This window comes from Protobothrops mucrosquamatus, unplaced genomic scaffold, assembly GCF_001527695.2.
Source record: "Protobothrops mucrosquamatus isolate PMUCROS unplaced genomic scaffold, P.Mucros_1.0 scaffold_262, whole genome shotgun sequence".
NCBI classification, from domain to species: Eukaryota; Metazoa; Chordata; class Lepidosauria; order Squamata; family Viperidae; genus Protobothrops; species Protobothrops mucrosquamatus.
In genome coordinates, this window is record NW_015386338.1 from 241,968 (window position 1) to 257,614 (window position 15,647).

Here is a 15,647-nt window from a genome sequence, read left to right on the forward strand (position 1 = left end):
AAACAGAGCCCTGGGGCACCCCACTACACACTTCCCTCCATGTAGATGCTGTCTTTTGTACCTTAGGCAGGACCAGAACTCAGAGTCTTCTGGCTTTTAGCCTAGTGCCTTAGTCAAAAGACCAAATGGATTTACTCAAATTCTACTCAAATTTAATCAATTTCTGCTCAAGAAAATACATGCATTTTGTCCCAATAAATACATTTCCTCCCATTTTCCCAACATCTGCATTTTTACAGAATTTGTTCTCCAACATATTGTTTTTCAATAACAAAAACACTTGCGACAATGGATCTGGGTCACGCTTTAGGCTAGGGAACATAAATCAGCTGACTTTAAAGGCTGCATCGGGGTCAAGTGTTTTTCTTGGTCTCTGTGGGATTTGGTGACTAAGCTATATTTGCATTGCCTGCTGCCTTTTTGCCTGGGTGTGACAATGCACATACTGTCACCAGGGCTCTGATATTTAAATGGTAGCCTCTGCAGCTTTCCAAAGGCCATCGATACACGGGAAATGAGGAGAAAAGGCAAAACTGATATCTCACACATTCACATTCACCTTTGTTAGTCTTTGTGTGTGTGTGTGTGTGTGTGTGTGCGGTGGTGGGATTGAAATATATGAACAACCAGTTGTCTGTGTGGATGCTGCTTCTGGAAGTCCATTCTGGGCCTGGGCAGCAAAAAATTAGCTACCGGTTCTGCCGAAATGGTACGAATTGGCTGAATCCCCCCACTGTGTGTGTGTTTTGTGTGTGTGTGTGTGTGTGTGTGTGTGTGTGTGTGTGTGTGTGTGAGAGAGAGAGAGAGAGAGAGAGAGAGAGAGAGACTGTGACCATTTTACTTGGTATTGTTCGTGTGTTGGGAGGGAAGGAAACAAAAAGAAACTAACTGTTGTCCATATTACATTATTAATAGCTTGGAGTGCTGCTTATACAAAAAAAGAAGCACTGGCGACCCCTTGTGGCTGCAGCCATGATTTGCTTTGGGCTTTAGCGTTTTCCAGGATGGTACTGTTTTTTCCCCTCCAGTTAAGTGTCTTGGCATTCCAAGCAGAGAGGATCACAGTATAATGTTACAGTCATGAATACCCTCCCAGTGGTTGGAATTAAAAGGAGGTCAGGTCAAAGGCTTTGTGGTAATTAGAGTTACCAAATGACAAAGGCAGGGAAGAGCATAATCTTTATTTTGACAATCTGGAGCCCCTGGTGTACAAAACGTCTGAGTTTCGGCTTATGCCGCGCAGACGGATTCATCTCTGCGTCGTCAAGAGTCCCCATCGCTATTAGCATCAATATTTCCTCCCACCTTCTACCCACCAAGCTTGCTGCATGACTCATCTGTTGTTCCCTGGCATCTTCCAGGAGCTGCCTTTTTCCTCCTTCAGAGATGAGCAATCACAGCAATCAGCCTCCAGGAAGAAGAAACGAGTCCCCTAAAAGCACCCATCTGAAATCGCTGAAAAATCTGCTGCAGCATTTGGTGCAGCTTCTGGTGATAACACTCTTGATGCAAATCACTGCTTGGTGGCAAAGATTTCTTTCAAAGCTCAAGCATATAATATATTATAAAACTATAACTTTCCTTAAGGGTTCTAAGGGCATAAAGATTTCTTTTTCAGGTGCCAGGCAAGACTCATAGGATTGTTCTCCAGGTATTTAATTGCACCCACACTTGAGATCACAAGTAGATTAGTCCTGCAAGAGCTGTTTGTTGCCACTACAACTGAGCCCAAAATTTCTGTTGCTAAGTGAGACATTTGTTAAATGAGTTTTGCCCCTTTTTACGACCTTTCTTAACAACAACAACAACAACAACAACAACAACAACAACAATAATAATAATAATAATAATAATAATAAAGTTGGAAGAGACCTTGGAGGTCATCAAGTCCAACCCCCTGCTCAGGCAGGAAACCCTATACCATTTCAGACAAATGGCTGTCCAGTCTTTTCTTAAAAACTTCCATTGTTGGAGCATTCACCACTTCTAGAGGTAGGTTGTTCCACTGGTTAATTGTTCTAATCAGCTGTTCTTGCCAGCTGTTAAATTAGTGCAGCTGCAACCGTCATAAATATGAGTTAGTTGCCAAGTGTCTGAATTTTGATGATGTGATTGTGGGGCTGCTTCCACGGTTGTGAGTGAAAAATGGCCACAAGTCACTTTTTCCAGTACTGTTGTAACTTCAAACGGTCACTAATTGATCTATTATAAGTTGAGCATTTTGCACTTGCTGCTGTGTCATATGATTTTACTGATGCACGGCTCAGCTATTTATTTCTCCACATCAAACTTCGTTAGGAGTCCAAGAATCTACTGCAGTAAATTTTTGGTTTAATGGATCGTTAGTGGTCTTTGGATGCAACAGAGAAAATGTGTCTGTATTGTGTGTGGCATCTGCCTCTGTATGTGAGAAATCCCCTTTGCCATTTTATGCAACATAAAAGCCCATGCTCATTTTACTCTTGTGTAAAAAGAAAAAATATGCATATCCACAATTACATCTCCTAAATATAAAATATCCCTGGGTGAAATTGCATTTGGATTTAATAAACATTCTGTTTTACTGGACATCCCCTATTAGACTATTATATACCTTCCTGTATAGCCCCTATTAATCTATTAAAACAAGCATTGACTGTAAACATGAATTTTAAGATATATGGATCACCTGCTGTACTGTGGGCAGTCCTTGTCTTATGACCACTCGTTTAGCGACAATTTGAAGTTACAACAGACCCCCCCCACAGGTACTTAACCCCAGTTTCGAAGTTATGAAAAAACACACCCCTACATCATGTGATCACATTTTGAGTGCTTGGCAATTGCCTCATCTTACAGCCATTTGCAGGATCCTGCAGTCATGTGACTGTGGGTTTTCTATAATTTTTTGCCAGCTTCCAGGGATTACTTCCAGTTTCTGGCAGAACTAATGCCCATTGGGTCTAATGGATTTGCTTAACTATCACCTCCTTCACTTAATGAATGCTGCAAAAGATGTTGTAAAGTTGGGTCTGGTCCTATGGTGACTCACTTAATGGCCACAGTTGACTTAAGACTATAATTCTGGGCTCAGTTACTGTCGTAGGTTGAGGATTATTTTTATTTCAAATTTGAGTATAAGGATTAGGCATGCACAGGAGGGGAGGTTGTTTGTAAGAATTCATACAATGGTTCCCTTTCATCCTCCACCAACTAATTTGGGCTTTTATCACATGATGTTGGAATGTAGTATAGCAAACATCCAGTCAGGTAGCATTACTTCTCCAACAGAATTTCTGTAGACCCTTCCCCACTACTTTATCCCCCTCTCCAAACCTGCTTTAATGTGGTCAACCATGGCAACTTTAAGATCTGTGGACCAACTCCCAAAATTCCCCAGCCAGCCATGCTTTAAGGTGTGTGGAATTGAAATCCTCACATCTTAAAAGTTGTCAAGGTTGAGAAACATTAGTCCAAACACATTCAGAAGACACAGAAAGAAGGAGATGCCTCTGTTCATTCACAGTTAGAAATTGCATCTGCTTACAAAAGTCGAAAATTAGATTTTGATTCTGATTCTCTTATAATAGCTACTGTTTATTTTATACAAATGAATGAGAGTGAAAAAACAAGTGTTTTTGTTTTTGTTTTTTTAAAAAAAACCTCACTCTAATTTACCACAGAATGACCGCCGGTAAAAGAAGTGTATCTTCAAAAGTTAGGGCAAAATGCCTTGTTTCTGATTTTTCTCTCTTTTGTCTTTGGCAGCTAGGGTTTTGATTATATGACATGATATGTAGACATATAACATTAAATGATAAATTCAGCATCCAGTGTACAGATATGGGACGTTTCTCCGAAGGTGCATTTATTACTCACTCAACCCTGCAAAATTGCAAGTGCTGAAATGTAGACTGATCTTCATGTGAAATTGTGCATGAAGGCAACGGGCAGGTTTAAGAGACCCAGGGAAGCAACAAACACTATAAGAAATAAGTGGAAGATATTCTATGCTATTCCAAATTATATTACTATTTAAATATATGACCAGGTTTAACCAATAGACTTTTCAGTAGTTTTCATTTTCTAAAAGTGTCACCTTACATCTTTTTAATGTGAAAATTTAATGGCTCCATTTTAAGTGTTATAAAATGATTGCAGATGATCAGTGGACAGAAATTTACCATAGACCCCAGTAATATGCAAAATGTAAACAGACAACTTAGCAGATATAAACATATATAAAATACTTGTAGCCTGTAGTTGAAATGTATTTCAATAGTAACTGCAATTTTTTACTGTATGAAGATAATCTGTGAGAAAAACCATTTGAAAATCAGATAGTTTAGAAAAATAAGGAACACCGCAAAGAAATGAACCTACCTCCCCTAAAAAAAAAGGTACAAAGAAAAAAAATCATACACCTACAATTATTGTACAGAACCCAGCTCCCCTTTCTTGTCAACTAGGGTTGCCAAATCTCATTGAAAGCAAGCACTGAGTATATATGCATTTATTCCATACTCCAAAAAAGGACAAAACCAGAATAAAAATTTAAATGTTATTTCAATTAATAGCTATTGATCAAAGTTGTCTGGAAAATAAGATATCGCATATGTAAAATTTATTGAACCGCATTTGCACATATGCTCACCAACCATTTTCTCTCACCCAAGCCTCTCTCTCCCACCCATCACAGATACATATAAACTCTTACAATGATAGACTGCAAATATCTGGGATTAGTAAGTATCAAGCTGGACAAGCTTCTTCCCACTGAGTTTGTTGTGGATTCCTCTCATTTTTTGCAGGCTGATAGGAATGACTTTGTTTAACTCTGCTTATTTTTGCATAATGGAATACATACTTGGGAAGAGAGTTTAGAAGTATTGAGCTAGGAAGGTAATTAATAGGAGCCTTTATACTGGGCTACAGGTATCAATAAAGCCCTAATAAAGCCCTTTGACTTCAGTAGTTCTTATGTGCACGGTACTTTCAATGCTGGTCAGCAGGACTTTCCTCTCATAGTTTTCCATATATAGTAAGCTTCTGTTTATGGAGCCCCTTTCATCCATGGAGACATTTCATTGATGAAAGATATTGACTTTACTGAGACCTTATTTGCATAGAGGAGGGTTATAACCCACCTTATTAGAGAAGGTTTCCACTTCAGACACTCATTCTCTGCACCACAAGGTTGATAGGAAGGAGAACAGCTGGTCCCCTAAATCCCAAAGCTTCTTAATGAGTTAAAAAATATGGGCATGGCCCTAAATATTCCATGAGACAAGAAGACAAGGCTGACATACTTGCTGTGTTTCTCTCTGAAAAGGCCGTTTTAAAGGTGTTTTTTAAAAAAGGCAGCTGGATTGTCTTTGTTTTGCTTGAAGATGTTTCGCTTCTCATCCAAGAATCTTCTTCAGTAGTCAATACTTCTTCAGAATTAAAGAAGCTTCTTGGATGAAAAGAGAAATGTCTTCAAACAAAGCAAAGAAAATCCAACTGCCTTTTGAAAAAGCACCTTTGGGACAACCATGACCTTGGATGACTGAGAATCTCCATAGAAACTCTGAAAAGGCAGTACAGTAGCTACCCCTTGTCTCCCCACCCCCATCCCTTGCCTCCATTTTAGTCACTTGCTGAATATTTAGGCTTTGATCTTTTAACTGAATCTTTCTTTGTTTCCATATTCTCAGTAATTCCAAATCAGTAATTCCAAGTATTCAAAGAAAAAAAATCTTGTGTTCCTTCCAGAAACGCTTTTAACACACCTGTGTAAAAAGAACAAACAAAACAAAAATGTGGGAGCTGATAATTTTGCTCTGCTGTACCCAGACGCAAAAATATAATGGCATTCTTATGAAGCATCTCTTGAGTAAGGTGGAATATTCAGTACCACTCTAGAGAGAGTTCTTCTATATTTTAGGAGAGTTAGGGCTTGCAAATATGATCTGGATATGTCAAAGAGCCATTTCCTTAATAGATTGCTTAACTTTTAATAGCCGCTGTGGTAAAGGGCCAAGAAGACAGAACCTTGAACTAATGACTTTCATCAAGCTGCTCTCATGTCAATAATTAAATATCCTAAGCCAAATTTGTGTCTAAATGGAAGGAAGAGCAATTGATTTCAATTTTTAGAACTCAGCCTAGATGTTGGCAAAAAAAACCAAACCCCTATAAAATAACTGAACTATGGGTTTAAATCACGAGAATGTCAATGCTGAAAGTTAAAATCATGACTTTTTGTAAGCAGAATGTATTAAAAATGTAATGTTCTGCAAAATTGTAACCTGGCACATATTACTGTTGGACTGTCTGTGCTTCTGATTACTGAAGACCCATGACCAAACATTTGAAAAATCTAACTTGTCCATTGAGCTGATTATTCAAATACCATATATGAAGCACAGGCTATTTACTGCTCTATTACTGTAATTTATTACTGTTTGCTTTTTAAAAAAATACAATTTGGAAAATGTCCTCATTTGTCTTCTTGCACTTATTTTTGTCTGGGATAGAACTGCAGCATCTCTTTTGTACAATGGAAACAATTTTTTGTAGCCATTCTGGGTACATGATAGACTGAAAGTGTTAAGAATTCAGCAATGTCATTAACATATAAATGAAACTGAAACGAAGCTAGGATATTCCTTGCTTTGCTTCGTTCTAAAGGTACAGAATCTGAAAGACCTCAAACCTATCAAAAAATTATCTGTTGTGCAGGAGGCTAGTATTTCACGGGGAAAATAAAGTTGTTTATTTGTCTGTTTGCCTAATAATTTGCTACTTAGTATAATTTTTATAGCACTTCTTTTAGAATAATAATCCTCTCAGGGAATCTTTAAAGGAATTAAAGAATTGCAAATAAAAATACAATCACTATTACTGAAAACAAACAAAAGAGATCCTTTCCCATAAGGCAGGGGCGTCAAACTCAACGTGTCACGTGATGTGTTGTGATGTATCACAACTTTTTTTCCCTTGCCAAAGCTGGGGTGGGCGCGGCTTCCACGTGACGCGTCCAACCTGTGGGCCAGCAGTTTGACACCCCTGCCATAAGGCATTTGATGACAATGTCCTCTTCTGCTCAAGCAGAGCAGGTTTGGGTAATGAAGTTGACCCAACTTCCTTCTCTTTTTAGAGATCCTTTCCACAGGGAAAATGGTGACAACAGTTTGGCAGGGTATATGTTGGGGAGAAGAATCCAACTGAGAAAACTTTTGTGATGCTTATTGCTCATCTTCATTCCTGAGTTGATGGCAACTGAGCAGCTTTTGGGAATGCTTGATACTTGAAGTTGAAGAGTTATCATTCAAATTATTGTGATTTCCCCCACCCCTCTTCTAGGCTAACTGATAAACCACTAACTTCTGCAATTGAAAACAATTCGTTTTCTTCCCACTGTTACCCTTAGAACATTAACATATTCTAATTCAATAGGTTAGATCAAAGGAATTATCTATAGTGACCCTACCTATCTGAAACCTTACTTGCTCATAAGCCTCCATAACTCTGTTTTCTGTTAACACTGTTAATTAACTCACTTAATAAATAGAAGTCCATCAGCTAATATAAAGGTTAAAAAGTTCTGGAGAATTTTAGCAATTGCTGTTACAAGAAACATTCAAGTATGTTAGGTAAAATATCTGCTGTTTGCTTGACCTTAGCACCAGAGTCAAATAATAACGATGGAGTGTTGTACAGATTAATCAAAGGCAATAATGCACTTCAGAATCATGCATGTATTCCTCAATAAGTCTGTTAATTATACAAAAAGGCATAATTCATAAACAAATTCACTACTGTAGGAAAAAGTTATTAATGTTTGCCAGCTTGCTATTCTCCCTTAAATGAAAATTTCATTAATTAAAATGTATTCATTTAGCAAGAAGTCTGAATTAATACTACTATGTATTAAATTATTCTCAATTGATGTATAGTTGTTGATATTTCACATTGCCTACCCCTTCATGGTCTTCTGTTTTTAAATAATTGCATTACCTATGAGTCAAAATCTAGGATGTTCATCTTTTACAGCTAATTTTGCTGTAAGTGTAGGGATATGGACCATTGCAAAAACTCTTCTTCTTCTAAACATAAGTCCATTCTAAAGTAGTTGCTGCTGATTGTTTAATTTTCATGCTGACAGTCACATAAAAAGGAGATGTCACTGTATACCACACAAGCAAATAGGCCTGTCTCAGTTTTAGTTGCTGCAGGGTGCTGATATCCTGGGAAAGTGAAAGGTACTCTAACTTCCCCAATTAAAGTGGGTTGTATCACTTGATGGAAATGTCTTCTGCACATGTTTCTGCATGTAAACAACGCCATCACCACCTCAACATGGGCACCTAGGAAGTGGAATGTCATTTCACTCTGCAGAGCTGCATCAAATGGCCTTTTGACCAAAAGCTCAACTGCTTCCTAAGCAACCTGGTTGCATTTAACAACTTTGAAAGAGTATAAACTGGTCTAATCAATATATATATCTGATATCAACACTCACTGATAATGTTTAGATAAACTTAGATCAATTCACCTGCCTCCATTTGGGCACAATCAGAATAGATGTGACAGGCAGGATGTGAAGAGCTAAACTTCTGGCATAGAATGAACATCTTTCATTATGCTTTTTTCATGATCAAAGCAAGTTTGTTGCTTTAACAAGGCAGCTTGGAATACAATACATGAAACCAATAATTATTGCATATTCTTTTTCCGGTGGTTAATAAGTATAGTAAAAACTGCAATGCATTTTAGCATAATCTTTAATGAGTCCTGCAAAATCCTGACATAAAGAGAAATCTAGTCAATTGCAAATGAAAAAAGAAGACAAAATACCAAATTCAGATATTATTTGTTCTCTGCCTGATCAATAGCAGAGTAGAAGGATATTTCTTTGTTATTGCAAACTGAAACCTTCACTAAGGAAGGCCAGAGCTGTCCAGATTTCTTTGGGTAACAAGATGAGTGGCATAGAAATGTAATAAATAAAAAATAGACAAATATTTTATAAATGTAACTTGGAGTAAGGCTATCAAAAATCAATGGAGATTACTTCTATGTAGCCCGGTAGAGAGTTGGCCAAATTGGGGATTTTGTAGTTGAAAGAGAAGAATCTAATGTGATGCACTGATGTTGACTTCAGTCAGCCGTCTCTTGAAGATAAGCCTTATGCTGACATTACTTAGGACAAATATAACTCGCATGCTAAGAATAGCACAACCTCCCAGTTACTTTTTAACAATTAAATCAATTTAGATTTCATCAGCTGTCTTTACTTGCTAATCAGCTATACTTTCTTTGAACTCCTGGCCTAAAGAATGTGACATTATCACTATCCACACCCTTCAGTTAGGAAAAAGATGCAAGTGTTTGTGACCAAGAACATTTTCCATGTGAAGGAAATTTAGTAAGCCATAGTTCTTGATAATGACATCAAGATAATTGTCCTTACTGCCTAGTGTCCTCAATGTTTTGCAGCTGGTGGCATTTTATATTATAGAAAACAAAGGGACAGGATTAACATCACAGTTTAAGATTGAGATATGGTCAGTGTCCGGGATAGGGGAAGGTCTCAATATTTTGAATATATTCAAATAAACGTCTGTGTCATTTGGATAAAAATGAGGTTTGCTAGTACCCGCAGTAGAAGATACACAAGTTGTAATTCAAGTTGTAAGTCACTGCTGTATTGTAAAATTAATATTATTCAATGGATATGTGAGAGGAGCAAAGACAAAAACTTGTCTCTTCTAAAACTTCAGCCCTCACACAGAAGAGAACCACACGTATGGGGGATGGAGAACAGGTTTTTCCAAGCTTGTGTGCTACTTCTTATGCAAGGGAAAAATGAAGCAAAATTATTGTTAATGCACACATGTACTGAGTCATCCAAGAATAAATTATGAAGCCTGAAAACAGATGCTGGTGTTTAACGATACAAAGAAAGGTGCTTTGTATACATCAATGAATATTAGAAAGCATCACTTTTGAAGATTTTGCAGAGCCTAATTAATATAACCAGAAGTAATGGCAATCTCCCTCTTAGTGTGTGTGCATGGGTATGTGTGACCAACTAAGTGAAAGTGTAAGTGCAAGAGTTAAATAAACTATGTTTTTAAAAGAAATTGATGTAAGGGGTAAACTTATTAAGAGACGCTAGCACCAATATTACAAATTCTCTAACAGATGTGTCTCGGAATGAGTCAGATATAGTAAGTGTAGCCTTACAGCAGGATCCAAACTGAGTCGGTCAACAGGACCAGAGGTTTGTTCTTCCAAGCTTTTGAACTCATGGTGTAGTCCACCCTGAGGCAACTTCTCAATCTCCAGGATGTGTACACTGGGCTGTTCTAGTATGTGGTGTCTGTTTGTGTGTAGCGTTGAATTGTACATTGGGATGTTGATGGCCTGCTAGTAAGACATTGATTGTTGATTCCTTGTGCTGTCGTGCCCTTGGCTCCTAAGTACCTGGTAAGCTGTTGACTGACAAGGGTACGGTTTCCTAGGCTTCAATCGTTTCTCTGGCTGTTTTTGTCTCTGTTCAGCCAACAATCTTAGTAGCTGAAAAATTGAATGCATGTCCTTGTTCATTGCAGTGCAAGGCTACCAATGAGTTCTGGTTTCCTATTCTAACCATTTGCTGGTGTTCAAGTCATCTGGTGGTTAGCTTCTTCCCTATCTGTTTTACATAGTGACAAGGGTAATCCATGCAGGGAATCTGGTAAATCACATTAGAAATTTCTCCCACTTCCAACCGATCTTTCTACTGCATGATTTGTCCTTGTACCTTCTTTCTTCCTTTCTTCCTTATTTTTTCAAGGTCTTGCAATAAGCTCTATTTTACATTCTGATGCTATAGTAGTGAGTGAGGAAAGCTAATATTGTAAACTGTTTCTCTGTAGCTGGTGTAGTACATTTTGACTACCATTTCCATCATACCTGGAGAGTATGGTTTGATGTGCTTGGTTGGGGAACTATAGAACCTTTCATTTTTAGAAGCCTTTAATAAACAATGACTGATTGAATGTCACTTCAAATGTCTAGTTTTAATTGTTAATATCAATCTAAACAGATACACATTCAAAATCCTATTGTATCTTAGTTTTCCTTTGATTCCTGTATCTACTAATAAAAATTGTCCTAATGATCATTATAATTCAACACAGCTGGTTGGTTCCATTTGGAAATGGCTGTTTCACGGGATCCCAAAGACTCTGGGTGTGTGAATTTTGATTTGTGGCAATCAGAGGTGCTTTGAAAATATGATAGAATGGATTTAATTTTAATTCATTCCTGGCTTTGGTTAGATAATTACCAGGCTATTAATTCCTTGAGTAGGAATAACGCAGTTACCTAGTACTTGACATCTGATGCCCATACTTTCTGAGACCAGGATGTATTAAGAATTGTCTTTCATTGCTCAAAATACTCCAATGAAAAGCTGTTTTTAGAGAGCTTATGCCACCTGCTGCAGCTTTTATTTTAACACATTGGAACATTTTGCTAGGGGCAGCAAATGGAACATTAAGTATCATCCATGCATGATGTATTGGTTTAAAAGCCCCCATTAATGTATCAAAAATGCAGAAAATGATTTCACACATATGGCTGACATACTGTATCTAGAAACCTTCTGCTTATTTAGTTTCTTGGAAGCCCCAAAGTCTATGTGCTTATGTTAGTTTTCTACATCTATGTAACTGGAAACCTTGGTCTTTAGAAGTTGAATAGAGAACTGGAAATACCATGGTTAGCTTATATTTATCAAGTGATTTGTCAACTAAAATAAATCAAATTGCTCATTAACAAATATGTCCTCTGAATGCGGTGAGACTCTTTTTATGAGCAAACATTGTTTTGAGCAAACTATCTTTCCATGAAATCAATCTTAAATTAAATAAACTTATATAGATTGTATGATGTGTCTCAAGTACAGATTCATATATGGGTAAAATATTTTGAATTCTTCTTTCCCTTTTGCCCATCCATTGAAAAATCTTGTGTAATAATTCTTGAATTCTAGCACACCTCGTTATCTAAATCAGAGGCCCCCAAGTCTTTGGGCACCAGAGACTGATTCCATGGAGAGAGGTTTTTGCGGGGACAGGAGGGGGCGTGGTTTCATGTGCTGTCTGCATCCCATGGATGGGGCTTTGCTTGTTTGCGCAGACCGGTTTCTGGCATGCAAGGGACCAATGCCGATCTACAAACTGGAGGTTGGAAACTTCTGACCTAGATGACCAGACACTCCAGCCCAGATGTGTTGAGACTACAGGTTTCCAAATTCCTAGTTATGGAGGTTCGGGAAGATTGCCCTATAATATAAACAGCTGATCATCAAAATTATATCTATCATTGATGATGGGGTCCCTTATATAGGTATGGAGAAAACTATTTGTTCAGCTGCAGTCATCATTTTTTCTCAGGATTTTCACATTCTATCAACACTGACTCCATAATTAAGACTCCTAAGACATATTTACCTTATTTTGTGGGGGGAAAAGCCGATTATTCTTACTTTTTGCTGATAGCTGCCTTTTGTTTATTACCACAAATGTTCCATTTGGTGGATTTATAAAAATGACCTTGTTTTTTCCTTAATGACCATCTGTAGTCCAGAAAAGCATAGCCTTCCTTTTTGAAAACATATGCCTTGCATATTTAAAAAAATCATTTCTGCAATTATTCACAAACCCAGCACGCAGTCCTCTGAATACCATAGAGGTTTGCAAAACTGGTTCAGTATTGTTTGTGCTGTGTCTATGCATTACGTTAATCAGTGATGTTCAATATAGGGAATAATACTTTATCATTATCCATAATAGAGAAGATTGCTTGATTTCATAAGCAAACTGAGGATAATCTGAAAACTTGCTCTGGACCCCTATTTTCCCTGGGCAAAGTCGCTGTGGTTTGATAATGCTCCGGCTTTGTGATTGCGAAGATTGTTCATGCATAGTGGAAGCAGCATCAGAATCACTCCACATTTTGCCTGAAGTATATTAATGGAGTCATGACCCACATTTTGAGGTTCCCAAGTGTCTTTCATTATGGGCCTTAGCAGAAAACTGATGGAAGAATTGCTGTGCATATTGAATAAGGAACTGATCACATAGTGAAACAAATATCAAGGAGTAACTGTGAATGAATAGTAAAAGGGAATAGGAGAAAAAACAGTGTGATTTTTCCTAATTCTTCACCTGAGTTTTGTTTCTTGTTTTAAACTTTCTTATATATTGCTAAGTGAAAATAAATACACACAAATCAGTTTCTCATATGATAATCCTTAAACATTAGAATGTTTGAAAAACAAGCTACCCTTGAAACAGAATTGGATGAATCTTCTCTCTGAGAAAACTATTTGAGTAAAAAAAAACATTCTTATCTAAAACATAAAGAAATATCCCAATGTATCAGAACTTTTGTAATTGAGCATGTTGTAGATCACATCTGCTGTTGAACATAATGTTGCCAGTGAGTTCGGGTTTTATAGCTTCTAGTAATAGCAGATAATTGTGATAAATGATTCATATCAACTAAAAAGGACATTTTTAAAATTTCCATACCTGGCAACCGTAAAGCATTTATGAATGCTTCAATAGACCTTCATGACCGAAAAGAGCTTTATGATTAATTTCATCTCGGTGGTAATTAGCTGGATTTGAAGCGATTTCTGGAAAACAGGTGGATAGAGGCAGAAGATTAATCCACAAACTTTTTTTTTTAGAGCAGAGGTCCCCAATCTTTTGAGCACCAGGGACCAGTTCCGTGGAGAGAGGTTTTTCTGCGGACCGGAAGTGGCGTGGTTTCATGTACTGCCTGCATCCTGTGGATGGGGCCTTGTTTGTTTGTGCAGACCAGTTTCTGGCATGCCATGGCCCGGTGCTGGTCCATGGACCGGGGATTGGGGATCCCTGTTTTAGAGCAAAAGACAATATACATATACCTAATAATGCATGAGTTTCTTCTGGAAACTGCTAGGCTTTCTATTACTTCAGACGAAAGAAAGGGGTCTTACAAAAATGGCACAAGAGTCCTAAAGAGCAGAAATCAGAGCAAGGGATCCCAAAGAGATAAGCTTCATTCAAGTAAAAGAAAACAGTTTGGTGGGAAAATTCAAGGCCAGCTTCTAAATGGAAGCTGGCCTTGAAAACTGCTGGAAGGTGTTTTGTCTGAAAGAGCTGTCATTAGCTTTTATTACCCCGGAAGGGAAAAATTGCAAATACTTCAAAGTAAAGTTTTTATCGAGAGTTAGGTTAGTTAAGTCACCAGGATAGAAACCAGGAGACTGTGAGTTCTAGGCATGAAACCTGACTAGGTGACCTCAGGCCAGTCCCTCTCAGCGCAACCCACCTTGCAGGATTGTTATTGTGAGGACCATTGGTAGGAAGAAGGAATATTAGGTATATTCGTTGCCTTGAGTTATTTATAAAATAATAAAGGCAGGATCAATAAATGAATAAATTATTTCATATCCCAGGATTGCATTCTGGCATTCCAATTAGATTCTAACGTTGGAACACCCATCGTTTAGAAAGCTTAGGGTGCAGCTCCCTGGAGAAATATATATTTTATTTTCTGTGATGATGAAATAAATGGATGGCTTGTGGTGTATATGTGAGAGCATTTAGCAGTGCTAACTGGTAATAAGTAACAGTGCACTTATTGCCTTTTATAATATATTCTTACAGACACAAAGGAAGCCATTTCCATCAAAGACCTAAAAAGTGAGTCTTATTTTTATAATTATGTTCTTACCCTTATTTATTTATTTTTCCACTGTTATTAGTGTTTGCTTTGATATATCCAATTATGCATATTGAACTATATCATTTTATACATTCTTCTTCGGTTAAAAGACGACTTGCACTCAACGGGATTTACATCTGGGTAGATCTGCAGAGAATTGTGCTGTGAAATTGTAAGAAAATGCAAATATGGAAAGAGTGACACCATTTATAATTTTAAAGTGACATGTTTAGACTTAGCAGTTTCTTCTATTCTGAATCAATTCACACTGCATTTTCAGTTCCCTGTTCCCATTTGTGATAGACAGTTATTTCTTCCTTTCTCCATTTTTTTTTAAAAATTACATCTTGAAAAAGCAGATAGGGATTAAAATGTCAATTGGGATGTCACTTGAGTATTTCTTAGTGGCCATGAGCTGGATAGAAGAGTTCATGTATCTGGTTCCTATAAAATAAGGTCTGAAGACTTTTAATCCTTGAATAATGTCCCTGGCATGAAAAATGCAAATTATCAAGCCTGGCAGCATTTGCCATTTCTGTTTCTCGGAAAGTGATGCAGGAAACAAGTGGCTAATCTATAAAGACATTCCAGAATCCTGCAATATTTAACCAGGGAAAATATGATCCTAAAATTGCCCCATGCCATCTTGTAAAATGAAAGCTGAAGAGCTTTCAGCTATGTGTAGGACGTCCTTAGACCTACTGGACATACTTTCCATTGTTAAGCAAGACAGTTGTTTAAGGGAGTTGCACCCTTTTGATCATCTTTTTTTGCCATGGTTGTTAAGTGGATCACAGTCATTAAGCAAAACCGGCTTTGACCATGGACTTTGCTTGTTGGAAGCCAGCTGGGAAGGTCACATGCTGCAACAACCACAATTGCCAACTGTCCAAATTATGATCACATGGCTGTAG

General features: G+C 37.5%; 1 protein-coding gene across 2 annotated transcripts in view; it reads left to right on the top strand.

The window, feature by feature from the left end:
- The window catches only part of LOC107302465 (triadin-like), an 83,512-nt gene that overhangs the window by 54,113 nt on the left and 13,752 nt on the right, over positions 1–15,647 (top strand). For both annotated transcript variants that reach the window (XM_015831569.1, XM_015831570.1), the window contains exon 10: positions 14,676–14,711. In XM_015831569.1, the coding sequence (XP_015687055.1) occupies positions 14,676–14,711 (36 nt within the window). The remainder of the gene's footprint in view (positions 1–14,675; positions 14,712–15,647) is intronic.